Source organism: Pongo abelii, chromosome 10 (genome assembly GCF_028885655.2).
Source record: "Pongo abelii isolate AG06213 chromosome 10, NHGRI_mPonAbe1-v2.0_pri, whole genome shotgun sequence".
Lineage (NCBI taxonomy): Eukaryota > Metazoa > Chordata > Mammalia > Primates > Hominidae > Pongo > Pongo abelii.
In genome coordinates, this window is record NC_071995.2 from 130,751,030 (window position 1) to 130,763,185 (window position 12,156).

General features: G+C 46.9%; 1 protein-coding gene across 9 annotated transcripts in view; it reads left to right on the forward strand.

The window, feature by feature from the left end:
- The window catches only part of SFSWAP (splicing factor SWAP), a 91,136-nt gene that overhangs the window by 66,977 nt on the left and 12,003 nt on the right, over positions 1 to 12,156 (forward strand). For 3 of the 9 annotated variants that reach the window (XM_024256931.3, XM_024256930.3, XM_063712360.1), the window contains 3 exons: positions 220 to 485; positions 7,507 to 7,662; positions 8,900 to 9,025. In XM_024256931.3, the coding sequence (XP_024112699.2) occupies positions 220 to 485; positions 7,507 to 7,662; positions 8,900 to 9,025 (548 nt within the window). Of the gene's footprint in view, positions 1 to 219; positions 486 to 7,506; positions 7,663 to 8,899; positions 9,026 to 9,704; positions 10,920 to 12,156 lie in introns of those variants that run through there. The other 6 variants (XM_009248410.4, XM_054527767.2, XM_054527764.2 and 3 more) reach the window with 5 other exon arrangements.

Consider the following 12,156-nt stretch of genomic DNA (forward strand, 5'->3'; position numbering starts at 1 on the left):
GCTGCCTGTGAAAAGGCTCAGGAACCGGAGGGTTCACTCTCTCCTTTTGCATCCTGGGAGGTGACAAGGAGGTCACTCTGGATAGCCACAGGAGGAGACTTTCTAAGAGATGGTTGCTGTGTTTGTTGGTGTGAGGGGCCCAAAGTTGAAATTTTATAAATATACATCTTCAATGTTCTGTTTTCCCTGTTAACACCCAGATTTTCCTTTTATTCTTAGGAATCCAGCACTACGCCCTGCCCTCTACTGACTGGAGGCAGACCTCTGCCTACTTTAGAAGTTAAACCACCCGATAGGCCTTCGAGCAAAAGCAAAGATCCACCAAGAGAAGAAGAGAAAGAAAAGAAAAAGAAAAAGCACAAAAAGAGATCTCGAACAAGATCACGTTCTCCCAAGTACCATTCGTCATCCAAGTCCAGGTCTAGATCACACTCAAAAGCAAAGCATTCTCTTCCCAGTGCCTATCGGACAGTGCGGCGGTCGAGGTGGGTGTGAAGGGGGCGGCACCTCTGGTACCCTCCTGACCCCCGTGTCCTTCACGGGACACCCAGTAGAGCTAGGTAGAACGTTTAAAATCAGGGCTGCTTTCATTAAGCAGACGCGTGTATGCATGTGCATGTGTGCCCTGCAAGTCCAAGTAAGATCTTTTTCAGATTTTTGTTTGTTTTATACTTAACTTTTTTTTTTTTTTTTTTTTTTTTTTTTGAGACAGAGTTTTATTCTTGTTGCCCAGGCTAGAGTGCGGTGGTGCGATCTTGGCTCACTGCAACCTCCGCTTCTCAGGTTCAAGTGATTCTCTTGCCTCAGCCTCCTGAGTAGCTGGGATTACAGGCGCCCACCACCACGCCAGGCTAATTTTTGTATTTTTAGTAGAGACGGGGTTTCACCGTGTTGGCCAGGCTGGTCTTAAACTCCTGACCTCAGGTAATCCACCCACCTCAGCCTCCCAGAGTGCTGGGATTACAGGCCTGAGCCACTGCGCAGGCCTACACTTAACTTTTCAAAGCTCATAAACTACTGCCAGGTTTTTAAAAGTTGGTTTGTTTAAATTCTAATGGGTCCTGGAAGCAAGCCTACCCCGTTTGCTGATTGTGTGGAAGATTCACAGGGTGGTGTGCTGGGGGTCTTTTGTTTTATTTGTATAAGTGAAGTTTCCCATGCTAATTTGTCTCAAATGTGTAAAGTTGCAAGACAGGAGAACTCTTTAGCACTGGTTCTGGGTTTGGATTCTCTGCTCCGTACACGCACTCACTGGTGCCGCACTCTGCACCACACTCTGCACATGCACTCATCGGCACTGCACTCTGCACATACACTCACTGGTGCCACACTCTGCACACACTTTGTGTGGCACCGGTGAGCATGTGTGCAGAGATGGGGCGCCGGTGAGCGTGTGTGAGGAGGGTGGTGCAGATGAGTGTGTGTGAAGAGGGCGGCGCAGGTGAGCATGTGTGAAGAGGGCGCGGGTGAGCGTGTGTGAAGAGGGCTGCGCGGGTGGGCGTGTGTGAAGAGGGCGGCGCGGGTGGGTGTGTGTGAAGAGGGTGGCATGGGTGGGTGTGTGTGAAGAGGGTGGCGCGGGTGAGTGTGTGTGAAGAGGGCAGCACGGGTGGGTGTGTGTGAAGAGGGCAGCGCGGGTAAGCGTGTGTGAAGAGGGCGGCGCTGGTACAGAATGTTTTCTCTCCACCCTCCCTCCAGGAGTCACTTAAACCAAAGGCCTTCTTGATGAGGAGCCAGTTTTTCAGAAAGCAGGTTAACATTTCTGGCAGAAATTAAAAATGTAAAAACATTTAAGAGTCACAGAATTTACATCTTGGTGAAAACCACTTTTTAAAAACAAAACAGTGGCTGGCTTACAGGAGGTTGGCACAGCTTGCCCTGTTTTCAGGACCCCGTTACACCTTGGGTTCGCTGCTGAACACTGGCTGACTCTCCTCGGTTTCTCTAACGCCACACTGACTGTGCCCATCTAGTTTTTCTTCTGGAATTGGTGTTAGCTCTTATGTTTCTGTGGGAAAAATACAGATGCCTTGGGAGCTTTACGGGCTTTTTAAGTGTAATTTTACACATTTGCCTCTCCGAATATATCCTAAAAACAATATGCTTGCTTTCTTTACTTATTTATTTATTCATTTATTTATTTAGAGACGGAGTTTTTGCTCGTTTCCCAGGCGGGAGTGCAATGGCGCGATCTCGGCTCGCTGCAACCTCTGCCTCCCGGGTTCAAGCAATTCTTCTGCCTCAGCCTCCCAAGTAGCTGGGATTACAGGCATGCGCCACCACGCCCAGCTAATTTTGTTTTTTTAGTAGAGATGGGGTTTCACCATGTTGGCCCGGCTGGTCTCGAACTCCTGACCTCAGGTGATCCACCCACCTCAGCCTCCCACAGTGCTGGGGTTACAGGTGTGAGCCACTGTGCCCAGCCTGCTGTCCTTATTTTTACCCTGGCCAACACTTAAAGTTTGACAAGCATTTACACTCCTCTGCAGTGAAATTGGCTTTGACTCCATGATAAATCAATTTGATCTTTCACTCTACATTTTTGCAAGAGTTTTAAACGTTTCATCACTTCATACCCTTATACACGCAAAAAAGAAACCTTGCTATTTTCTAATCAAATGAACAGTTTTGCTAACATATCTTCAATTTTGAAGACTCCCAGGAACTTGTATTGTATATCGAAGCTTTTTAAAAATTTCTCATTTGAGGCCAGGCACAATGGCTCACACCTGAAATTCCAGTGCTTTGGGAAGCCAAGATGAGAGGATTACTTTGAGGCCTGGAGTTCAAGACTAGCTTTGGCAACATAGTGAAAACCTATCTCTACAAAATATTTTTTAAAAATTAGCCAGGCATGGCAGTGCATGCTTTGAACTCCTGAGCTCAAGCGTAGAGTCTGAGGTAGAAGGATTGCTTGAGCTGAGCTCAGGAGTGTGAGGCTGCAGTGAGCTATGATCACGCCACTGCACTCCAGCCTGGGTGACAGAGCGAGACCCTGCCTCTAAATGCAATTAAATGAAGATTAAAATAAAAAATTTCCCACTTGAAAATGTTTCTTACGACATTACGTAGCTGAAGATAGGCATAAACAAGCCCTCCTGGTAACCACATTCAGTAAAATTCTTCCCAATTTTCCTTTTCTACAGGCTCAAAAAAAAGCATAATTCCTTCCTAAATCCCAAGCCTTGGGGACCGATCATTTTAAGAGCTGTTCATGGTGTTTCTTTAGCATAAGAAATTAGCTCAGCTTTCATGTGGGGAGTTTTTGCAAACACAGCAGGTGTGATGTCTGATATTTCCGGGTATCCTACCATTCACTTCTAAGGACAGGTGATGCCGTGGCCCCCAGCTTTTCCCACGTTGGTATATTCAGAGCTGAAAGGCTTCACCTAACACTTGGAATTTCAGGTTTCTAAGTTGTACATCCTTTTTGTTGACTAGTCTATAGTAGAAAAGGTCATTTGACATATTATTTGAATGATTTATTTTAGGATAGATTTAGAGTTACATATTTTTGAATAATTTAGAATAGCTTTAGTTACATATTACTTCACATATACAAATATATCTTTATATTGTTATTATTTTATTTTTTTTTTATTTTTTTTTTTTTTTTTGAGACAGAGTATCGCTGTCGCCCAGGCTGGAGTGCAGTGGCATGATCTCAGCTCACTGCAGGCTCCGCCCCCCGGGGTTCATGCCATTCTCCTGCCTCAGCCTCCCAAGTAGCTGGGACTACAGCCGCCCGCCACCTCGCCTGGCTAATTTTTTGTATTTTTAGCAGAGACGGGGTTTCACCATGTTAGCCAGGATGGTCTCAATCTCCTGACCTCGTGATCCGCCTGCCTCGGCCTCCCAAAGTGCTGGGATTACAGGCGTGAGCCACCGCGCCCGGCCTATATTATTTTTATATATTCACTGCTGACAAGTCCAAGAAGCAAAATGCTACTCATTTGTTTGTAACTTTCAGTTAAAAGAAAAAATTAAGGTAAAAATTATCTGAGTATGGTTTCTACCGTGATGGTAGGCTACCAATTTTAATTCGACCTACATTTAAAATATTTTACAGTGTCAGCAGAGCAAAGTGTTTTCAGAACACTCAAATTTTTAATTAATCTCCATGGCCAAGGAGGTAGTATCTACATACTTTTAGTTAGTTTTAGTTAAATAACGGATTAAAAAGCATTTGATTTTGCAACTGAGACAAAATATGAAGGCAAAGTGCAAGTTTATTATAAAATGAAAATAAGAATATTATAAAACAAAACCTTCCAGGTGTTGGATTGTCTAGCAAGTTCTACCATGGGTGCTGGCCCCTGGCATTGGTTCCCCTCCACAGGGCCAAGGGCATAGCTGGGTGCAGAGACCAGCGGTGCCATGGGCTCTGGAGTCTGAGGACGTAAGTTAAACAAGCTAGTCCAGCCCCAGATGCTTGGGAGGCAGAGGCAGGAGGATTCCTTGAGCCCAGGAGATCGAATCTAGCCTGATCAACATATTCTCTATGACAAAAGAAGAAGAAGAAGAAGCTGGTGGTTTCTCACCATAACCTTTTCTTGTGGAATTCTGTCTCAGCTCTTCTGGGAACAGGGAGTGCGTGTTTTATTTAGTAGGATTGCATTTTTCTAAACTGGCTGCAAACCTGCCTCCTCCATCCAAGCTCTGCCAGCAATCATCATTTCCAGGGATCCAAGTGGCTTTAAAATGCGAGTTAGAAATGGGAGGGGCGGTGATCTCCTCAGTAATATGAATTATTGGAGTATAAAAGATAACTAAATTTTAACCAAAATATTGAAAGTGTTAATGCTGTTGTTATCAGATAGGATAAACTGTTACAAACGCAGCCTCCACTCAGAACGGATCAGACTTGTCACTTGGGCCTGAACAGACCTAATTGATCATTTTTAGTGACTGCTGCCAGCCTACAGTAGAATACTGCAGTTGTTAATATTTCTAATTGTGGTAGGATGCTATATGGAATGTATTTTGTTTTATATATTAAATTACTCAAATTCTATATGAAATACAGAAAGTTAAGATTAGAAAGCCTTCTTACAGCACAATGAATATTTCTTTAATGGCTATACTGTTCCTGTGGTTGAAGTCCCATTTATTTAATATGTCTAAGTTATAGGTGACTCTGGATCTCCAAAGGCAAATTAGTCATGGAAAAATCTTTAGTTTTGGAAAATCACTATGTTGCTTCTCAAAAAGTATACTAGTTACGACAAGGTAGTATTTAGTGTCTTTTATATCAACATTGAGGCTGGCACGGTGGCTCACGCCTGTAATCCCAGCTCTTAAGGAGGCTGATGCAGGTGGATCACCTGAGGTCAGGAGTTTAAGGCCAGCCTGGCCAACATGGTAAAACCCCATCTCTACTAAAAATACAAAAATCAGCCAGGCGTGTTGGTGTGCGCCTGTAATCCCAGCTACTCGGGAGGCTGAGGCAGGAGAATTGCTTGAACCTGGCAGGTGAAGGTTGCAGTGAGCCAAGATCGTGTCACTGCTCTCCAGCCTGGGCAAAAGAGCAAGACTCCGTCCAAAAAAAAAAAAAAAAAGATTAAAGTAAAATACTTTTATTGTCTGTTTTCATTTGTATTTTGATATCGTATCTGGTTCTCTATGTTAATGGAATGAAGAAGTACTCATGTAGTTCATTTACAACCTGAAATTAAATTTTAATAAGTATCAGCTTGAAACTTAAGTTTATTTTTAAAACTTTTGCTAAGATAGTCTCTTGTGTTCATTTAGTTATCTAAATGCATCTTCAGAGTTAGCCTGGGCTTCTGGGAGTTCTAGATAGATCTTTGAATGTTGTCATTTTAAGATATCTTCCAGTGTAGAGATCTATATGATAAAAATATATTTCTGGCCGGGTGTGGTGGCTCACGCCTGTAATCCCAGCACTTTGGGAGGCTGAGGCGGATGGATCATGAGGTTGAGACCATCCTGGCTAACATGGTGAAACCCCGTCTCTACTAAAAATACAAAAAATTAGCCAGGCGTGGCGGTGCCTGTAGTCCCAGCTACTCGGGAGGCTGAGGCAGGAGAATGGCGTCAACCTGGGAGGCGGAGCTTGCAGTGAGCCGAGATCGCGCCACTGCACTCCAGCCTGGGCGATAGAGCGAGACTCCGTCTCAAAAAAAAAAAATTATATATATATATATATATATATATATATAATTCTTTGTAGAAATTAGCTCCCTAAATACTTGGGGTTGGTGAAGGAGACCGGGGATTTGGAAGAGTTTCTTAGGAGTCTTGTTTAGCATTCAGAAGGGACTCAGGCCACACTGGGTTTCTATTTTAGGTTGAAAGTTGTGGCTCCTCACTGCCCTTTTTCCCCACAATAAACTGCATAGCAAGTCAGTAACAGCGATGACTCATCTCCTAATCCTGCTCCTTAAAGGGGGAAACCAGATGCTTCAGTTCCCCGAGGGGTAGTGTTGATCATGCCAAGGTGAGGACCATCGTTCCATCCCTTGCAAAGTGAATCAAAGTGAATTGTAGCGAAACACAGATAAGACCAGAGGGTGTCTGCACTGAGCAGTCCAGGAAGGAGGGGAGCTGCAGCGGCTATCACTGGGCTGGGGACACGAGGAGGAACTGCAGGTGACATCAGATCCAGTTTCAACTTGAGGAAAATTCAGCCCTGGGAGCTGCTGGTAGAGCCCAGACCTTGCTGCTGAGTCATCTGCAGGGATTATCCCGGGAGCTGCTGGTAGTTCCAGCTGTGGTAGAGCCCAGACCTTGCTGCTGAGTCATCTGCACAGATAATTCCATGATTGAAAGGCCGTGGGTAGAGACATGAATGGAGAAAGTGGAGTAGATGAAATGGTTAAATGTTGGAGAAAAGAGGCTATTTATGAATATGACCACTGTCATTCAGATAAAATTTCTGGAGTTTTATCATTGAAAAAAGTCTCATTATGTTTCTATTTGAAAGCAAACCATTATGCTTTTTTGAGGAAAAAAAAAAAAAAAAACCTATGAGTCACGCTATGCTTGAAAGTGTTTAATTCAGACCATTTCATCTTTAAGAAGGCCCCTGGTCACATTATACAGATGATTTGCTTATTAAATGGAATTCCTGTTTCTTGCACTATGTTGTGGTGTCAATATGAGAAGCCTAATTAACAGAATAAAAAGCATGAAAGCTTCTTTAGCTAAAGTCAAACTTACAGAATTGTCTAATGGTATGTAGCCCCTCGTTCTGAGATGGGCGTTTTCCCCAGATAACTTGAAAATCTACTGGTAACAGCCACTTCCCTTTAAAGAATTCTATTACTAATAGCCGCGACAAAATGATATTGTATTTCAAAGTTACGAATTTGCAGGCCTTAAAAACTAACTTATTTTTCCTGATTATTGGGTTTATTGTAGAATTCTACGTGTAAGTATTCCCTAGCCGCTATAGCTTTGAATAAGCAGAGCTTTTTTCAGAGTTCTGGTAGCGCTCAGCCCAGCACCTTTTATTCTGAATGTGAAGTGTGTGCCTCCGTGTCACAGAGCCACAGCCTCCCCAGGGACGCTGCGCGCGGAGCCCTGTCAGAGCAGCGCGTCAGTGACAGCGGCAGCCAAGCCAGGAAGTTATCAGGCAGCCTCGACCACCACCAGATTTGACTCCGCGAGCTCTTTTGAGGGAAAACCTGGTAAAACGTCAAGGTGTCTAACTGACCTCGCCTTTATCATCTGTTCTGTAAATCTTAGGAAAGGTCTGGAAAAAAAATCAAAACCATTCTGTCCGTTAAAGGGCAGCCACTCCTGGCCCTCCAGGATGCCAGGGGCTGAGTGATCCCAAGCTGATCTGTAGAAGCACAGCCTGTGGCATTTGCGGTTTATTGTCATGAAAATGATTCAATGTAGAACTTTTTCAAATGGCAAAATCAAACCGCTCTTCTTTATATTGTTTTTGAATGAGTTGTCATGGAAACAAAATGGAAATAAATGGTGTTTTTTTTCCAGATTTGTGCTCATTGCAGGTCTTCCCAAAATAGTAGCTTTACTGAATGAACAAAGAACTAAAATGAAGGTCCCAAACTCATCGCTAAGGGGCCTCCACTAAAGAGCATCACCCCTGGAGGGGCGCGGGTCTCAGGGTCCTCGTGGCCGCGTGTGGATTATGTCACCACAGGAGAGGAGCGAGTCCTTTCCAGGCACATGAGGAGAAGGAGTCAGTGTTAATGGGGGGCTTTGCTTCTGTGAAATCGCATACACTTAAGTTAGCCAAAGCTGTCGTGAGACTGGCATTTCCGAATTGGATTGAGGGTTTCAGGCTTCATGCCAGCACACCACAGCCTGTTCCTGAGTATCTGTGCTGAGAGGCCGTAAGATTAGTGTGAACAGGAGAAATTTCCAGGTAGGCCTCTAGCTTCATTACCATTGGGTTTCTTACTGCCGGTATTCAGACAGGTAGACATGACTCGCTGGAGTTTGATTGCCTCTTCTTACCTCATGTTGGTAGAAACATCAGTGAGCTGAAATGTATAGGGAGATAAAATGGGCAGAGGTAGGAGGAAGGAGGAGGAAGCGCCAGCCTGAGGTGGTCATAAATTGCATACTCAGACGGTGGCTCCTGGGGAATTGGTTGCCATTGACCATGTGAAGCAGCTCCAGCCTCCACGCCAGTTGCATATTGGTTAAAAGTTTGTCCTTGGTGCGATAAGTGTGTGGAACGGGAGAGAGACCATCTCTGCCTCTGAGATGGGATTTGGGTTTTAGTTCATTGTCGGTAGAGTAGTGAAGTGTGGCAGGGGTTCTCTGAAGCCTCAGGGTCTACACAGGCAGCACCCTGAGGAGCAGCCTCTGCAGACGGGGCCTGATCTCTGCCAGGGCAGTAGGAAGCGTGACACGTCCCGCCAGCCAGGCCGCAGAGCTGAACGCTCCCTCCTCCCCTGTCCAGGTCCCGCTCCCGGTCCCCTCGGAGGAGAGCCCACTCCCCTGAGAGACGGAGGGAAGAGAGGAGCGTGCCCACTGCCTACCGTGTGAGCAGCAGCCCTGGGGCCAGCAGGAAGCGGACCCGCTCCAGGTAGGCCACTGGGTGTGCACGCAGGTGCCGGATGCGGGCCAGGTTTCCCGGGGTGGAAAGGGCGTCTGAAGGTTGGGTATCTGTGAGCAGAGCTGTGGATGACTAGAGGGAGGTGCTGAGTTCTCCCCCCCACCCCCAGTGGCGTGGCCATCACTGTTGACACTTGATCACACTGAGCTCCTGTGTCTGGCGGGCGGGGGTCACTTACCCACCGGGGCTCTGCATGGCCTGGCTTCGTGTCCAGCTTTCCACTGTGCTGGTACCTCGGCTGGGTCCACATGCAGCTGCTGCCCCTCTACCTGCTGGTGGAGAGGACGGGAAGGCACAAACAGAAGGAAAATGCACGTTTCTGGTCCTAAAGCCTCCTGGTCTCAAGGGCAGTCACTGTGGTTGCCTGGGTGCTGTGTGACTCTGACCACGGCCCAGGCTGGAGCTCCCGGGAGAGGCCACAGAGCCCTACTGGGGCCCAGAGGGCAGGGAGCACCCACCGCTTACCTCTTGACCACTAAGGAGAGCCTGTCTTGGTTGGAGCAGGAGATGGAGGGAGGTTGGCGTTCATGTTCATCAAGTAGAAGCCCCAGCCGTGGTGACTGGCAGGGCCTCTGACAGCCCAGGGTGCCGCGGGCTCACCCCTCACTCAGTGCCTGGCACTCAGTAGAGGTTCCACCTTTCACTTCAGGAAATACGTCCACCATCTCTCCTCTCGCCCCGGCTTCCAGTAGCTGTGGACGGCCACCTCCATTGGTGCCGCCAGTGAGCACTACCCTCTCGGCCGTGGGGGTGCCATCTCACGAGCGCCTCCTCTGGTTCTCACCCACTGATGTCGCCACCCAGTGCCTTGCGTGGGGCAGCCGTGCATTTCCACTCTTTCCAAGCACAAGGAGCTTGTTTTGTGTCACCATGTGGAGTTCGTGCAGCCTCCTGGCTGTGTGGGTGGACCGTGTCTGTGTCTGGAGCTACACAGAGAAGGATGGAGCATTGCACATCGTAGCCTTGAGTTTCTTAACATGGTGCTGCTAAGTGCATGGGGGTCAGGACACTCAGGGTCCCAGAGCCTTCCAGAGGACGAGTCTTACATTGCCAGGGTCACCCACACACTGGGACCCTCCTGCTCCTGGGATAGATGGCCCCAGCCATCACCCACACGGCCTAGCCACAAGGCACACACTAGGCAGAGAGCCGCAGCAGATCCTCCCCACAGCACCCTGGGCAAGAAGACCGTGCTGCGATTGGCCTAGTACCACAGTTCCCTCCGTTGACAAGATGTGATTTTTTTCTTAAAACAGAAAAATTAGCAAAGGAACTATAAAGCGGATAGATACCAGCAAATGTTTCATGTACACCTGGCTCTGTTTATAAATTACATTTTGTTCCTTAGTAATCCTATACTGAGCATTCATGTCTACTCTCATACAATCTGATGAAAATTAAAATGTTAGAATCCATCCCTTAAACAAGTAATTTCACATCAGAAATTCACCATCACCTTTGTTATATGTGAAGGGCATGGTTAGAAATTAATTCCTTCTGTCTCAACAGAAGAGGCCTTGCTTTGCCTTCACATTAACCTTTGCTTTAAGAGAGACCTCGTGGGAGCAGGTGGTGATTGTATCTGGAAGTAGCAGCATCCTGATGGCCAGCCAGCACACTCAGACACCAGACTCACGTGACCTGCTGACATTCTCACCGAGCACTAACAGGTCACACAAGAGAAGCAAAGGGTTAGACTCAGTGCAGTGCTGAGCCCTGCGCTGCCCTGCCCAGACAAACGGGATTAAACCTGCAAACCTAAGTCTGCGGAGTGTTAAACTGTGATTCACTAGGAACTCAACAGAGGTGAATACGTGTGTAATTACTGGTCAATTTAATTACAAGCTCCCAGTTAGTCTATAAATCCAGAATATGGGTTTGGTTTGGTTTTCTTTTGGGGGTGTTTTTTTTGAGACAGGGTCTCACCCCGTTTCCCAGGCTGGAGTGCAGTTGCGTAATCACAGCTCACTGCAGCTTCTACCTCCTGAGCTCAAGCCATCCTCCCACCTGAGCCTCCTGAGTTGCTGGGGCCACAGGCTGTCACCACCATGCCTGGCTGGCTGCTCTCCAGCTCCTGGCCTCAAGTGATCAACCTGCCTCAACCTCCAAAAATACTGGGATTGCAGACATGAGCTACCGTGACTTGTACAGAATATGTTTTATTAGCAATCATCGTATTAATCTTACAGCCAGGCTGTGTCCCTGTCTCAGAGTGGGCGTCCACTTCCTTGCTGCGGTTCAGTGCACATAATTCAGCTACCAAGTTGCTGTCACTTTAATGCTGTGCCAGCACCAGACCAAACCCAGGGAAATGCCCACTACCCAGATTTGATTCTTTTTTTCTTTTTATTTTTTATTTTTATTTGAAATAGGGTCTCACTCCCATTGCCCAGGCTGGAGTGCAGTGGCACGATCTCAGCTCACTGCGGCCTCAACCTCCTGGGTTCAACTGATCCTCCCACCTCAGCCTCCTGTGTAGCTGAGACTACAGGCACAGGGAACCATGCCCAGCTAATTTTTTGTATTTTTGGTAGAGACAGCGTTTTGCCATGTTGCCCAGGATGGTCTCAAAATCCTGAGCTCAAGCATTCTGCCTGCCTCAGCCTCCCAAAGTGCTGGCGTAAACCACCATGCCCGGCCCTAAAGGGTCATTTCTGTAAACTGATTATTGCCTGATTGTTTCACTGACTTCTTACTTTGAAATTTTTTTAACTTATAGGCAAGTTTTTAAAATAGTACAATGGGGCCAGATTCAGTAGCTCACACCTATAATCCCAGCACTTGGAGGCCAAGATAGGAGGATCACTTGAGCTCAGGAGTTGGAGGCTGTAGTGTGGGCTGTGATCGTGCCTGTGAATATCCACTGCACTCCCCCCCCCCCACCTGGGTAACAGAGTGAAACCCTCTCTTTCAAAAAAAAGTGTACAATAAACACCCATAATGCATAAAATCTGTAGCTCAGTTCCACAAGAGCTGACATTTTGCCACGTTGCTCTCTCTCACCCCTTCCCATCCTGCCCATCCCATCCACTCCCCTCCCTCCCTCCTCCGTTCATGTGTGTATTTCATGGCCTTGGTGTTCCTGAGAATTCCAGGCCAGC